Raw genomic sequence first — 17,015 nt, 5'->3', positions numbered from 1 at the left:
TGTTTTCCCTCTAATTTGCTAGGTCATTATTATTCATCCTAAATATTTGTTCCCCTAAGCTCTGTCCTAAGTCTTCTTTCTCTATATTCTTCCCCTGTATATAAGAAAGCTATTACAATAAGCTAGAAGAGATCAGAACCTCAAACTGGAATGACAGACTATGGGAGGATGGGGGAAGATGACATAGACAAGTTGTAGAAATAAAATCAATAGGACTTAGCAACCAATTGGATATGGAAGGTAAAAGAGACTAGGAAGATGATGATGTGCTGAATAGAAATAAAGAGGCTTTCTTACTGGTCTCCCTGTCTGTAGTTATTACTCTGTCTAATACTTCTCCTAGACATGCTGTATTAATCTTCTTAAAACAAAGGTCAAGTCTCTCAAATTGGTTCCAACTTACTCTTTCAGTCAATTTTACATTCATACAATGTAGGTTTTAGCCAAAGTGGATTGTTAGCTATTCCCCAAATTCTATAGCCTATATTCTGTCTCTGTGTATTCATATAATCTATGCCCTAAACCCATAACATACTTCCTCTTCATCTCTAGCTTTCATAATTCTTCTCAATTCCTTCCTGGTTTAACACAGGTTCTACGTTTCCATGATTCCACCCAGTTTCTTGTGTTCTCTTCTTTCTCAAATTACCTTGTATCATACATCATTTATCTCCTGCTCAATGGAACTTAAAACTCTTTAATGACATGGAATACTTTGTTTTTGCATCATAAGAACCTAATATAATGCCATGTATGTAGTAGGTGCATAATAAATATTTGTTGAGTTCAATAGTATTCAGAGCAGAAACATGTTTCTCATTTTTTTCTAAACTGAACTGAAAAACAGATCAAGGAGAGACAATCTAAGACTCACTGGACTACCTGAAAGCCATAGTCAATTTTTAAAAAAGATTTTAGACATCATATTTTGAAAAATCATTAAAAAAAACAAAAAAACAAAAAAACTTCCCAGATCTCTTAAAACCAGAGGGCAAAATAGAAATAGAAACAATCTCCTGATTACCTCCTGGAAGAAACACCAAAATAAAAACTCCCAGGAACATAACAGGCAAGATTCAAAGCTTCAGAGTCAAAGAAAAAATACTGCAAACAGCCAGATAGAATAAGTACAAAAGAGCCACAACCAGTAGAATCACATAGTATTTAGTAACCACCTCTATAGTAAGTCAATTAATAACCACTTATTAAGTATCTACTTTGTGTGGGCTCTGTGCTAAGCACAGGGAATACAAGCACAAAAAAAAAAAAGACAATCCTTACTCTTAAGGAGTTTACAATCTAATGAAGGAAAACAGCAGACAAAAGGAGGCTGAAAATTGGGGGAAGGGGAAAGGAAAGGTACCCAGTGTGAGGGCATTATGGAGAAGTTCAAAGGAGTAAAGTCAGGTGAGAAATGAAAAGAAGGTTGGTCTGGGTTCTCTCCTTAAATAAAGGTTCAAGGGAGAGCTCTCCACTCCACTCTCCAATCAGATCGGCCCCAAGGACAGAGTGTACTGATGAGTTGTGAGAACCAGGGATGATGAGATCTTACAGGATAAAGAAGTTCCTGGGGGCATGATGAAGCTCAATGCAAACAGGAAATGAAGAGATGGCTGGACTGGGTGCCCTACTTACCCGAAGGTTTTGGGAGGAGCAGACAGCTTGGAAATACAACATTGCAGAAAGTTGAAGACAAAGATTTACAACTAAGAATAATTTACTTAGAATAACCTTACAGGAGGAAATAAGACTTTTAATGAAATAGAAGACTTCCAAGCAACCCTAATGAAAAGACCAAGGCTGAATAGAGATTTTGAAACAGAAACAAAGAAAGCAAGAGAAAAAAAGGTTAAAAGAGTGAAAACAACCATAAAGGACTAAATAAGGATGAAACTGCTTATATTCACAGAAAGAGTCTGAGAAGACAGAGGGGCTGGGAACAATTTTTTATGGTGTTTAAAAAAAAGGAATAATAGGGGGAAAGGAATAGATGGTAGGGGAAGAGAAAGGAAAAGAAGCCTATAGAAGACAAGGTGGAGATTTGGGGAGAGTCCACAATACAAACTTCATTTGTATTTGAACTGGTCAAAGGAGGGAATCCACACACACAGAGTTAGGTAAAGAAATACACTTAATTCAACAAGGAAATGTGATGGAAAGGGGGAAAGGGGGCATAAGAGGAAGTACAGGCTAAAGGAGAGAGTCATCCTAAGCAAAACAAACTGTAACTATTAAATATAAATTGGCAAAGAAAAGGAAAGAAAAATTAAGGAGCTGTCATTGGGCTCTGGTCAAGGAAAAGAAGAGAGGAGCAGGAGAGCACTTAAAGTAATAGTACTAGTGCTCCGCATACACCGTTCTCACTATGCTCTTTTTTCATATGGAGAGGGCAGGAAACTGATGAACACAATGACCAACTATGACTCCAAAGAGCTCATGATGAAACATGCTATCCATCTTCATACAGAAAGTTGATGGACAAAAGATAACAACTTAGTCATATATTTTTTGGACATGACCCATGTGGGAATTTACTTTTTTTTTTTTTTTTTACTATGCATACTTGTTAGAAGAACTTTGTTTTTATTTGTTTTTCAAATGAGAAGGGAGAATTTTGGTCAACTGAAAAATCAAATTAAGGTTTTTTTTTTAAATGAAAATGTAGGTTGAATATAACTAACATTAAAAGGAAAACAGTTAACTAAAAAAAAAATTTCCAAGATCTATAAAGAACCAATTCAAATATGTAAGAAAAAGAGCCATTTTACCAACTGGTAAATGAGTCAAAGGATATGAAGAAGCAGTTTTCAAAGGAAGAAATCCAAGCTATTAGTAGCCATGTAAAAAAAATGCTCCAAATAATTAGAGAAATGAAAATTAAAGTAATTCTTAAGTTCCACCTCACACTCATCAGATTGGCACACTTGACCAAAAAAAGGGAAATGATACATATTTGACAGTTGTTAATGTTTTTTTTTATTTTCTAATTAATTTACAGATGAACAATCAGGCACAGAAACATGAAGTGATTTGTCTTAAATCACACAGGTAGTAAATAACCAGGGATTTGAACCCAGGCCCACTGACTCTAAATCCAGTGTTCTTTCCATTATAATATGCTGCATTATATTTGAATCTCCAAAGTCTGTTCTAGCTCTCAAATTCTATGATTCATTGAAGTTTTAATTATTATTTTTGTACTTGGGGCAAGATAAAGATTATTTTGATCATAAGACTTCTATTACCTAAGTCGTTCCCATAGAGATAAAGGGGAGAAGAGAAAAACAAGATACTTTTGAATTGGGGAATTAAGTAAGGATTTTTAGAGAGTTTACTTTTTAGAGTTACATAAACATATCAGATGTATTTCTTCGAGAAAAAAAGAAGTCTAACAATAATTCATTACTCGCAGAACCTCTGTACTGAAAGGGGTCGTTTAGTCCAATCTGTTTCTGTGCAGGAGTCACCAACCAAACACAAAGCTTCTAGACCCTTAGATTGTGGTCATCATGTCCTGAAGCTATTCATTTGACCTTTGAATAGCTCTAACTGTTAGGAAGTTTTTCTTTGAATCAAAAAAGAAAAAAAAGCTGCTTCCACCTTCTTTCTGTTCCTTTTCCTCCTGCCTCTGCCCACTTGAACCAAGTAGGAAGAGTCCTATAATCCTTCTTCCACCAAACAGCCCTTCAAGTATTTGGAAACACCTTATCACATCCTGAAATTTCCTCTTCTACAGGATAAATATTCCCAGTTCTTTGAATTGACCCTCCATAGTCTCTGAAATTACCTGGTTGCCCTGTTCTACACCTGTGCCAGCTTGTTAATGTCTTTCCTGCCTTTTTCTGCAAACTATGTCTCTTTCAACACAGTGTACAATTGGATTAGCCATAGTATATTTACAATCTGAACTGTGTAACATGTGGTCCAATTATTTAATCTCATTTATTTCTGTTTCCTCATTCATTAAATGGTGCAAAAACCAACCCAACACTTGTGGAGAGAATCAAATTAGATTTTTTGGTAAGTATTTTTAAAATTTTTTAAATGTTACATAAAATGTAAGGTATTTATTCATGCTGTTACTTATAAGACCATTAAAATTCTAACTGTAATTCAACCAATATTAACAAAATTTTACTACAAGAACCACCTTATATGACAACATGCAGGTATTGAGAAAGATTATCTTAAGAGTGTTTCACAAAGAAAAATAAAATTAAAATACATTAAAATAAATCTTCATCACTTCTAAAATATAAGAGGACACTAAATTCAAAGCAGAAATTAATGTAAGACACATACTTTTACATCCCATATTTGTAAAAAGATCCTTCAGCTCAGATTCCTTAGTTTGTGATTTTACTCCACATACATATATTTTTGAGGTACTCTGATTTGTCAGTGTTGACATATGAGCAACAGTATACCAGGAACCCATGTTAACCAGTAAGATGTCATCGTCCATATTCAGCAAGGTTTTTACAGAATGTACAGCAAGACTTCGAGATTTATCCTACATGGGAACAAATAGTGTTATTGCAAATCACAAAAGATAAGATTCAGATGATTTACTTTATTTGTTCTACATTGATGGAAATAGTCTTAACTTTTTAAGTATCTTAATTTTTATTTAACCAAGGGAATAATGAATAAATTTGATAGCTGAACTTAGCCTAAAATAGGTATATTGTGCCTTATCTTTCACATAGTAAAATAAGACAAGAGGCAACACCTGACTTCATTTGTTATGAAAACACCAATTTGCAACCATTACCACAGGAATTGCCCAATCATAGGAGACCACTGTCAGCCTCCATTGTCATCTTTGCTGCCACAGCTCAACGATACTGAAGGTTCAAAGAACAGAGCAAGGGATTTAGGGCTCAGAAATCAAGAGTCCTAGAGATGCTATTACTATAGTTCAGTTACAACTAATTGCTAAATAGGTTTTTGCTTGCTAGCCTGGGAATTTAACAAGTGACTAACACAGGGCCTTGCACACAGTAGATGCTTAATAAATATCTGATTAACTGATTAGCCATCATTTATAACATTGGTTCCACAGGAAAAAAATATTCTAGGTTCCAAAATACTGACTTACAAATGAATTTTTGGAATACAGACCATTTGTAAGTTGGGGTTTCCTTTGGCTATAATACAGGGATAGGAATAAAGTCCAGACCTGTAATTTCATTATTCCAAGCAATCTCCTGGTGAAGAAAGCAATGCAGGTCAGGTCAGTATCTTCTCTGCAACTTACAGTCTCAGAGAGTAGCCTAGAGAACTGAGAGGTGAGATTACTTTCCCTAACTTTTGTGTTAGAGAGCTCCAAGGCCAGCTTTCTAGCTACTCTGCTATGCTGCCCTACTTAATTCCTACTTATAGTGAAATATTAATCCAAATGTTAAAGTTGAGAAAAATTTTGGAATTTTGTTTACTACAGAATTCTATTCTTAGGTAAGTCATAAATGGCATTTAAGCTTCAATGCCTTTTTGAGAAAGTTGTGATCTTGGATTTTTAAACATCACTCAGTAAAGATTTCTCAAGGGTAAACTTCTTAATCCAGATGAGATTAACCCATCCCCAGATGTCAGTAGCACAAGAATAAGTTGTGGGGTTAAGGAGAGAGAACTCATTTCTGTACTGCTTCAAAAGGGATTAAGGTTTGATAAATTTGAGGGGTGCCAGGTTAAATTATATTGAAGTTGAAATAAGAGAAAGCTGTACATCCGCCAGATGGTCCATAAGAAGCATAAACAGAAAGTCCACATTCCATATTTAATACTTTGATGAGATGGGATGTTGAGGCTTACAAGCCCTTGAGGAGACTGTCTGAGAAAAAAGAATTAAGACTACTGAATTTTTTTTTAGTAAGGAGAACCTTTAAAAGCAAATGTTAACTCACCTGAAACAAAAGTTTATAATCTGTGCAAAGCTCTATGTTAAGAAGTTCACTTTTAAGATGAGACGGGAAAATTAAGACATCACTGCAATGTTGGTCCACACAAAAAGATTTACACTCAAAGTCAAATGCAGATTTGACTCTGGTGTATCCTTCTTTCTTCAAATCATCACAAACAACTTCAGGGCTGTCGATACAACATTCAGTTATTTATTTTGACCATAATTATAATGCAGGAGATTAAATATAAATTTAACACATTGTTGTTCTATTAACATGAAAAATAGTCAATACCACTCAAGAAAATTAATCTGGACAATGTAAAGATTATTCTTATAGGTACCCACTGCAGCTTTGCAGGGTTAGCCTGCAGAAGCATTCTTTAGAGTACAAAGGATTGATATAATTTTCTTTTTTAATATAAAATTAAGATCTCAAATTAAACCAGGAATCAAGATTTAAAATACAAATTAAGAATTATATTTATTTTATACAAATATTTATCTTCAGTAAAAGATAATCTCAATTTTATACTAATTTACTCTTAAATTTTTATCATGAGGAAAGTAGATGAGGGGGGATGACTGGATGGACCTTTGATTTCACTGATAGGGAAACTCCCTCTAGCAACACAGGTTGACATTTTCTCTGAAACAGTCTTACATAGCTGCCTAAGAAGAAGTTAAATGACTTCCATATAAGGAAAGTAAATATCTGAAATCTTACCTGATTTTGCAAGTATTCACCCAAGCATAAAGTGGCAAAGTAGAAGCTCTCTGTTCCTGTTTTCTAACAGTTTCTGGTAGAATGTGGTAAATTGAAAGAGCATCATGTTTAATGCGACATCGTGCCAGTGCTGCAGCCAATTTTGTTTTAAAACTAAAAATATAAAATCCACTTTTTACTGAAAAGTGCACTTAAGATACAGGGCTATCAATATCCCACTAGAAATGTTAATAAATTCCATTCCAAATTTTAGTAAATTTCCCATCAATCCCACTTCATGTTTTAAAATAAATTTAATAAAGTTTCTCAAATTTTGAAATGGAAATCTAGTGATCCTACTTACTTTCCTATTCTCCCCTGTGGAAAATAAGGAAATCCTGTTTTCCATAGTCCTAGGTAATAAGGATTGCAACCTAGCACAGACAGGTTACAGGTCAGAGAGTAATGTGCAGGCTCAAAGAGCTGTGTGAGGAAGGGTCTATCAGAGAGCAGAACATGGAGTCACATGGCCAGGGGATGGTATCACAGGAGATCAGAAAAAGTTCAGAAAACAATGTAAGAAGCCCCATCTTTCTGAATGTGTTGCAGTCATCCTGTAACCTTACTGGGGAGGCTACCCGTCCATTTGGGGGAATGGACGTAAAGATTAATAAAGGTTTTCCTTATTTCACAACAGGTAATGTTCTTTATTTAAGGTGAGCATGTTTCTCACTGTTGGGGGCTTGTTAGAGAAGCTCAACGTCTAACAATTCTCGGGGGCTCATCTGAGATCTTTAGCATCAGAAAGGTTAGAAAGGAATCTTGCTTGTGGGGGATGGGATCACACCCACTGATTTTTCAGTGGCCCTAACACCCACAGGCAAGTTTCCCCTCTTCTGACAGCTAAGTTCTCTGAGACTGTTTGGAATTGTTGTGAACTCAGGAATGCAGCTAAAGCAGTGGATTGAATGGCTGGAGGTAGCATAAATCAGGGACTTGAGCAAGGGCAGGAATATCAGCTAAGTACTGCTTTGTCTGCCTCGGGAACTTATGCATGACCAGTCCTTGGGGCCCTTGGGAGCATAAGTCCTAAAATGGGAAGTGGGCACTCTTAAGATAATGGTACCTGGCAGGAGATGAATAATCCTCTGGGTATTCCTTCGGAAGCCCGTTTGAAGGAATGCTGGCTACATTCCTTCCCCTATCTGCTCTAGAGAGAGAACAGAGAGAAAGCGGGGGAGGGCGAATCTAGATTCTGGGAAGAATCCTTTTGAAATTGGCTTGGAATCAGTCAGAGTAAATTGACATGAATAGTTGAATTTTGACCAGTCTAATCTAAAATTAGTTTATTTCCTAAAAAGAGAGGATCTGCATTGCTCTGTGTGTTCTGTGTTTGTCTGTGTGTTTGTGAATTGTTTCGTTAAATTGTAAATGCAGCCAGTCAGAATAGCTAGGGCTGTCGCTACTTGGAATTCTGATATCTCTTAATCTTCCCCTCTCCTTCCTTCTCTGATTGCAGCAGCCTCAGAGGAGTGAGTGGGCTGGAGAGAGAGAAAGAGAGAGAAAGATGTTTTACTGTTTGGCTTGATTTGTTTTATGAATGGTGTTAATAGAGAGTTTGAAAACTTTTTGAAAGTTATTTAAAAAAAAAAATCTTTCTGCATTCTAGATCTTGGCCAGATTTGTGAAGGTGAAAAGAAAGATTTTTGCTCTTTGCAGAGTACTCAACCTAAAAAACGTGGCTCTTTTGATAAATTAAATTGTTAGTCTCTTAACCTCTAAGGTTTCTTTTTAAGGAACAAGAAGCTGGAAGAAAGGGTATTTCATTTATTTGAGATATAAAAAGGGGGCGGGGGGAGATAGGATAGCAAAGTAAGTATCCATGTGCCCAGACCTTGTACTCCCTACCCCTCCCTTCAACTCACTTAAGAAAATGTTTAGCCTGATTGGTAAACCAATAGACAAAGTTATAAAAGGTTGTCAGATTTAAAAATTTAAAAGTTGCTTACTGTGATTTGTAATTATTACTATTAGTTATTAAGCTTCCAAGTTTCATGCTTGGAAGTCAGACTTTGCCAGTATTAAATTATTTAGACCCCTTTGTCTGGGTAAGAAGGTTCTTTAATTAATCTGATTCAAAACTTTTTTTTTAATCTGAGAAGATTTTTCTCCCTCAGATAGGGGAGTGGTAGACCATTCTCTACCTCACCTAAAGGAGGATCTCTTTTGCAATGGAAATTAGCAGAGTGAAAAACTTGAGTTTTGATTTAATGAGATCTCAAAGCTAAAATCTTTCAATTAAATAAATATATCTGATACCAGACAATGTTTAAAATTGCAAATTCATTTAACAATTTCAGTGATTTCTTTTAAAAGCATTAACTCTGTCTATGTGCTCAGACCACACGCACAAAGGAAAGTTTACCCCATCCCCAACTGATTTAAAAGTTAGAATTGGACTGGGAGAGCTTGTCTGGTGGGCCTTGGAGGGGTAAGGGGAGCTGGAAGATAGTGTTTTAGCTATTTAACAAAGAAAAGTAAAAAGAGATTAATGGAAGTTTAAATGAAATTTTCTTTTAAGTTGCAAGAGTATCTGATTTTTTTAAAAAAGGGCTAAAATGTTTATCATTAGTGATTATAAATCGAGGATGTTTATCATTAGTGATTATAATTCGAGGTTTGATATGATTTCAAGTTAAAATCTGTCCTGAAGGAATAACAAGCAGCATCTGAGAATGCTCTTCCTATCAGGATTAAGCAGAAAAATATTATTATTTGGCATTTATGATTGTAAAGTGCTTAATGCAAGGATGGGTACAAGGATGGGTATATGTTAGATGCAACATTAATCTAACGTAACTGTTACACAATTTTTAAATTTGCAGTTTGTTATATATAGATTGGGGTTTTAAAAGGATGTGATAGAAATTTGATAATTTGAAACTTATATTTGGTTATAAATAAGCAGTGAAAATGCTGATGTTAGGTATATAATGGTAGAGTTAACTTCTTTGCTTTAAGTTAGAAGTAGATTCCAGTGCAGACAGTTATAGTTAAAATGTGGAAGAAGGCTGGATAATCTGAGTAATGTGATTAAGAGATTTGGAAAGATAAATAAAGAAAATACGAAAAGCAGATAAGAAGGTTTGAATAATTCTGAATGGGTCAGTTTCAGATGGTTTCACTAAGTAGTGAGGGTGTGAGGAAGTATTTTAAGACAGAAAAATCATGTAATTTGATTTGATAATTAATAGCTCAATCAAATTTGAGATGACTCTAGAGTGTGCCTACACGGTGGTAAAGAGATGAATTACTGTGCAAGGAAATGCATTCAGCTGAATGGGTTAATGGTTTATTTTTAGTTTTAAGTAAACTTTGTTCAAATTTTTAGGTAATCCATCTAAATATTCCTATATTAGGAATTGCATTGTTAAATTAATGATGAATTGGTTAAAAAAAGTTGTTATGAATTCCATGTAAGAGTTTCTGTGTGGTAGAATTTCTTTTGAGAAAATGAGAATCCTTGAAAAAAATACATATATATATTTATATATGGGTGTGATTTTCAAGCCTGTCCCATCTAAGGATGCATTAAGTATGTTAAAAAGTTTATTTCTGTTGTTAAGAAAGAAGTTTTAACTAAAATTGTTTTTGGTATTAATCAAACATTTACAAAAGTATGTTAGTAAAAGGAAGCTTATGGACAAATGTACAATGGCCTTGGTTTTAAATTTGTTTTTGTAATTTTTTGTCAATTAGGTTCATGAGGGTTTTGTGATAAATTGTAAACTGTTCTTAAAAGAGGAAGATATTTGTTGTATGAAGAAATGTTTTGCAAAATCTTTTGTATGATTTTTGAAAGGCCTACCTACCAAATCTATATTTGTAAGCTAATTTGTGATACAAAAGTTTTATGGGGGTTGGAAGATGAAAGACAAGATAAGGGAGACCAGGAATTTTATGGCTCCAGGAAACTGTGATAATTTTAAGACAAAAAGCATCCTGGCCCCATCCTCCTTTCTTTTGAAGTCCAGTCATTACTGAAAGACTTCTTAAGATCTAATCAGAACTCAGAACTGCTCAGAAAAGAGATGTTAACTCTTTCACCAGCCCCACTCAGGGCCCCTAAGACTTGAAAAGTCTAAAATCCTCGCTTTGTTAAAGTTGTAATCTTTTATGTCAAGTGTAAACTGTTTGTATGTGGAGTTCCTAAATAAGGAATTTGTTTTGGTGATAAATAATCTGTAGTGATTGATATTTTAGGACAAATTTAAGATGTAAGATGTTAAATCCTGGTAAAATTTTTGATTTGTGAAACCTGCCATTTGGTAAAAGCCTCTGGGACTGTTACTTATTGTGTCCTACTACTCAGAGAGGAATGTGACTGTTACAGGCTGAAGTTTGCCTCAGGACAATTGTGTTCTCAGCCTGGGATAGGATTCTTTGGGCTCAGTTTCCCCATTGTGTCCCTTTGAAAAGGGATGTTTTCCCCTTGGCTATTTCTGAGTCTGGTTATAAGGTGAAGATGATTTCTAATTAGGTCTTTGCTTTTCATTTTCATGGCATGTTTCTAAAATCAAAGCAGATAGTTTAAAATGTAAGCACAATGCAAGTGGTGGAATCTTGCTGGTTTCAATTAATTGGGTAAATGAGTACTCTGGTGTGGTCTTGTAAAAGATAAAATCCCTGAAATAGAACATTCTTTCTGAATGCTACAGGAATAACTGGATAAAGTAAAGGAAACCAAAGCACAAATGTGATGTTGAATCATTGTTCCAAACTGGGATTTAAAGTTAACTCCAATTGTATGGAATTGTTGAGGTTAGGGGTGTTTGGGACCCAAAAACAGTGACATGCTAGGTCTGGCTCAAATGAATTCAACCCAAGCCTTCTTTCAGCTGAAGGTCAAAGTTTGTTATCTTATCTACAGAGGGACTGAGGAAGGAGTCTGGGGATGGCCCCAAGTGGTCTGGGGATTCCAGGGATGGTCTTGATGTGAGTGGTCAGTAATCTGAAGATTTAGATTGATAAGGTAAAAGGTGGGAAATAGAACAGAGATTTGGGCACAGTGTTAAGGAAAGGCTTATGGGTCTCAGGAGAGGCAGTTCCCATGGGGAAAGTCAAGGAGTTTTCAAGGTAAGGTTTTTCAGGGCCCTTTTAGACAAATGGGACTAAAACTCTTTTGGGTAAGGGACAAAGGTCCCAACTTGGAAGAAGATCTTTACCTATTACAAAATGATGTAAAAGCAATTGGTATTAAAACAACTGACTGAATTAATACTGAGACTAAATCAAAGACATCTTTAGTTTGGGAAAAACATAAGTTGAATTTAGTGTTTGAATAAATAATGAATTAATGTAACGTAAAAACTGAGTTCTAATATGAATTTCTTAAACATGACAATTGGCCAAAGTTCCAATTTTGATTTTGTAAGAGTGATAGGAATGGCAGTCTAAAACTGTGTCAAGGTCAGTTTTGTAGAAGAATGGACATCTGGATTTCTACAAGAAGACAAAGGAAAGAAGATGCTGAGATGCTGTGCTGAAGATAGCTTGAACGAGGATCCAGACCAGAAAACTGCATCAGATGAATGTTCCTCCCCTATATGAGATGGAACCTCTAAATGGACAATTCATTGATTTACCCTTTTATTTTGAATCTCTGTATCAGTACTTATGAAAGGGGACTGCCCCCTTGTAATTTGTCAAAGTGTTGGTCAACTTTGCTCCCTTCCCATATTCATATAAAGAGGAGATAGATAAAGGGAAGAATTCATAGGGGAAAGAATGTGAGGAAGTACTGATTGGATTTAGGTGTGAAAGAAGAAATTTTAATAAAGAAAAAAGGGGAGATTTTGTGGAAAACAAGGAAATTCTGTTTTCCATAGTCCTCAGTGATAAGGATTGCAACCTAGCACGGAGAGGTTAGAGGTCAGAGACTAATGCACAGGCTCAAGGAGCTGTGTGAGAAAGGGCCAGGGGATGGTATCATGGGAGCTCCAAAGTTCAGAAAACAGTATAAGAAACCACATCTTTCTGAACATGTTGTAGTTGTCCTGTAATCTTACTGATGAGGCTACCCATTCATTCAGGGGGAATGGATGTAAAGATTAATAAAGGCTTTCCTGATTTCACAATAGGTGTTGTTCTTTATTTAAGGTGAACATGTTTCTCACTGTTGGGGGCTTGTTAGATGGGCTCACTTCTGACATTCCCTCTCATATCTATCTCTTTGTCATATGTCTTTCTGTATCTCCCTAGGTCTCTATTTCAGTGTTAATTGCTAGTATGGACTTCAACATTGTAGTCTTAAGGCTTAATAACTTCCATGAAACTGATTCTGGCTCTCCCCTCTCCTAAATACCCCATATCTAACAATACCTGCAGACAAAGAAACAAAAAAAAATTTAAGTATCCTGAAAACTCCATGCTTTTATTGATATCTCAAACCCCAAAAGAATATTAGTCTCATAAAAGCCCAAATTGCAATGATACAATGTGGGCTACTTACTCCTAAAGTAAGGGAAGATTATCTAGGACAAACTACCCAGTATATAGTATGTATTACATAGCACCCCTGTGACATTTTTATATACTTGAAATCTTGTTTAGATGAATAACAAAGACAACCCTGAAGATGGGGGGAAAGTCACAAAACGAAGGGACAATAAAGCTTCCCTCAGTGTGTTCAACGGAAAGGGGATGGAGTGGGGAGAAGAGTTGTTGCCAGACTAGTCACAGTCCCAACCAAAGTTCTTTAAGGGTGGAGAGTAAGTGCTAAGAAGGTCGAGAGGAGATGTTAAATTAATACTGAAGGCATTCATTTTTATGACCTCTCTCAATTCCTTTTTCTCCCACCAAATACCTCCCTAAGTTACCATGTAGAACAATATACACTAGAGATACCTAATCCCCATCCTTGAGGCATAGATTCCCCCAAAAACATGAGGTCTAAAGCTTCTATCCCTGAAAAACGCTCTGACCACAACAAAATTAGACTGTTTTAGTTCTTATGTCTAATGATACCACAGCAATGGATGCTAGATATATATAGATAGATGGATAGATATAGATATATATAGATATATATTAAACTGTTACAATTCAAAGAATGAAGATTTTTGGTCAATGTTATTACTATTCCATAAAAGTGTGACCTACAACTATGTATTTTACATCAAGAGCTCCTCCCGCTGGACAGAAACCATATTTAATTTTTACTGTCTTCAAGGATCTTGCTAGCATCGAATCTCTACGTGTTTAGCAAGTACTACTGGTCAAGTGACTTTGGAGGGTTAAGTTCTGAGGAAAAATAACCAACACTAGGCCTAGGAAATTAAAGGAAGAAGACTATAAACATATTTTCTAGGTTTTTGTTTGTGTAATAGTTTTTTCTTCTTCCTGAAAAATTTTACAAGTTGAGATTATATACTTTTAAAAACTGGTAAAATAAATATTTTTGATAATGTATTTCTATATTGCTTGTTGGTCTTTACTCCTTCAAATAATTCTTCCAACTAAAAAACTGGAGACTTTTATGTGTGATTCTCAGTAGTGTAAGCTCATTATAATTCTTTTCAAACCAAGGACCAACATCAGTACAGAACATCTAGAGCAGCACAACATAGATACATACACAACATCTGAGGATCTAAGGGTTAATCCGTGCTCGGCCCTTTTACTACAAACATGACCTTAGGAAATCTCAATTTCTCTGAACCACAGTTTCCTTAATTGGCCAGGTTATGAGACTGAACAAAAGGATTTAAGGTCTCTTTCTGTTCTTGTATCAAGTAATTTAATTTCAGAATATTAAGCTATGTTTTAGAATGCATTCAGAGTGTTTTTATAAGCCATGTATCGGGGAGAGAAATTACTGAACCCATAAAAGGCACTATAAGCAGTAGAGAGCAGACAAATACAGAGAGAAGAGGGAAGAGCTAAGGAGCCTGAGCTTGAAGCAGAGAAGAGAGCACACCCCAGAACTAGCTGCACAATGTGCCCAGCAGAAACCGTATCACCAAGAAAAAGACTGAAAAGTAAAAGGGCTCCTAGGCCTGCAGCGCTCACAGCTGTCCCCTCGGCACATACATACTTTCTGCCTTCTAAGGCTGAGCCCTCTCTTCCCAGGAACAGTGTGTATTTGTGGGAGAATGTATGTATTTTGAGAGAAGGCAATCTTTTATAGCTACTATTTTTTTTAACTATGCCATTGTAGTAAATGCCTTTGTAAAGAGCTAATTGTGCCTACTGGCTGAGTCTTAAAGGTAAGCAAAGGGTAGAGGCTAGAGAGCTACAGTAGTAGCAGTAGCTGCCCATAGAGTATTCTATAACCTGAGGCAGCAGCCACCCTTGGGGGACCCAGCCTGCAAGTAACAGTTAGAAGAGTAGGCCAGAGGGAACGCTAGTATGTAAACCTTATTCTTAAAATATGTTTTAAAGAGCAGGACCCCAAAATGAACAGGAGGAAGAGATTAGACAGGATCACATTTGGGAAACTGAGTTACTCCTTCAAAGGATTCCAAACTACTCAACGTCCCAAAAGCCCATCTCTTGGACAGTATTCTCCATGTGATACTAAATGGCTGCCTTATATGGAACATCATGATCTAAGAATCAGCTGCAACAGAAAGGTACATGGCAGATGTTATCTAAGAAGCAACATAAAACTAATGATGACTAGCACTTGAGAAACATATGACAGCAAAGACATGTATTAAAAAAGGAAATGGCTACTTCAATTGTATGAGGGAAAATAGTAAACCGAGCACTACATTGGTATCCACAAAATAATGAAAGAACTAACAAACTAACTCCATCATAGGGGTACATCCTCAGTGGATGATTTATAAGAAAATGCAAAATCAAATGGAATGAGAGGGCATGATTGGCTACGGTGTGCACCAGTGGGTACATGGAGTGTTCACATCAATGAAATTATAGTTCCATCACAATTTTGAAATTATAACTGAATTCTTATTAATTTAATATGCTGTTATATTGAAACATAGTTAGCATTAACAATGAGGAAAAGCCTACAGGATTTACTTATTGCTCAAACTTAAAGGTAAATTACTAAATTTTCATATACTATAATATGTGTTTATATATAATCTAGACACTAAACATTTTTAGATTTTTACCCTCAGCAAAACTGTAAGACCAACTTGTAGCATATGGAAACATTTTCTACTGCAAATGAACACAAATCCAGGAGAATAATTTATACAGTAACAACAACATTGTAAAGACAAAAAACTCTGAAAGAATTGAGAATGACCAACCACAATTCCAGAGGAATATTCTATTCACCTCCTGAGAGGTGCAAAATATGCAAAATTAGATTTATTTCTGGATAAAGTCAATTCAAGAGTTTATTTTTCTTAACTATGGATGTTACAAGAGTTTTTCTCTTTTTTTTAAATGGAAGGTATATGGGAGGGAGTAAAGATATGTATTTTTGTTACATGAAAGAAATTAACTTTTAAAATGTTCTTACTGCTACTGTTTCTACATCATCACTAGTTTTCTTGATAATTCTCTCAAGCAACCAATTTATTATAAGCCACTATATACTCAAATAAAAATCCTCAATGACTTCCATCATTGAAGAGCTGGTATCTAAAAAAATTGAATGAAATATTGTAAAATATTCATTTGCAACACCGTTTTTCAATAACTGTCTAGAATACTGGCAAGCAGTCTTCAAATTACTAAGACTACCAAGTCATTCACTAGCAAGCATTAATAGAGCAAAACTGTTTTAGGGTCAAATTGTGAATAGGTAATGCAGTCAGCATAATAAAATGCTGTGTCTCTAGACATCTGAACGATGTTGTGCTTTGAAATTTGCCAAAAAACAAATACATTCTTCAAGAGAATAACAGTTTAACATGTTAAGATAATATGTTAAGGAGTACTGTATTAAGGAGACATGCCTACTGAATGAAAATGTAGATCTCCCTGAATATTCTAAGGCCAATTTCTTTAGTAACACTATGTGACAATAAGAAATTGCATTTTTGACACACATCCCTTAAGAAATGACCTAAAGAAAATCAAACTATGTTTTGAGAATAAGTATGTTTCCATTTATAAGAACAGAAGAAAATAAAGACAAACAGGAAGAATTTTGTTAACCAATTAATACAGAGGAAAATCTCCTGAATCCATGATTCAAAGGCATACATTTAAGTGTACTGCTACTTCATTTGACTAGATAATAAGCCACTACAGTTAATGAATTACAGACAGAAAGCATAACTGGGTTGGTTTTATAACGTCAATTTTTTTGTTCTAAAATTTCTTCCTAGCAAAAACTAAGATGCCAAATTTCTTAAAGTTTAACAGTCAGTCAGTTGGTCAAAAAGTTTTTATTAAGTATTTTCTATGTGCTAAGCATTGGGA

General features: G+C 35.3%; 1 protein-coding gene across 15 annotated transcripts in view; it reads right to left on the bottom strand.

The window, feature by feature from the left end:
- NSUN7 (NOP2/Sun RNA methyltransferase family member 7) overlaps positions 1-17,015 on the bottom strand; it is a 91,529-nt gene that overhangs the window by 50,334 nt on the left and 24,180 nt on the right. For all 15 annotated transcript variants that reach the window (XM_072620576.1, XM_072620577.1, XM_072620579.1 and 12 more), the window contains 3 exons: positions 6,630-6,782; positions 5,907-6,090; positions 4,303-4,513 (listed from right to left, as the gene is read on the bottom strand). In XM_072620576.1, the coding sequence (XP_072476677.1) occupies positions 4,303-4,513; positions 5,907-6,090; positions 6,630-6,782 (548 nt within the window). The remainder of the gene's footprint in view (positions 1-4,302; positions 4,514-5,906; positions 6,091-6,629; positions 6,783-17,015) is intronic.

Source organism: Notamacropus eugenii, chromosome 6 (assembly GCF_028372415.1).
Source record: "Notamacropus eugenii isolate mMacEug1 chromosome 6, mMacEug1.pri_v2, whole genome shotgun sequence".
Taxonomy (NCBI): domain Eukaryota; kingdom Metazoa; phylum Chordata; class Mammalia; order Diprotodontia; family Macropodidae; genus Notamacropus; species Notamacropus eugenii.
This window is presented reverse-complemented; position numbering and strand designations above follow the sequence as displayed.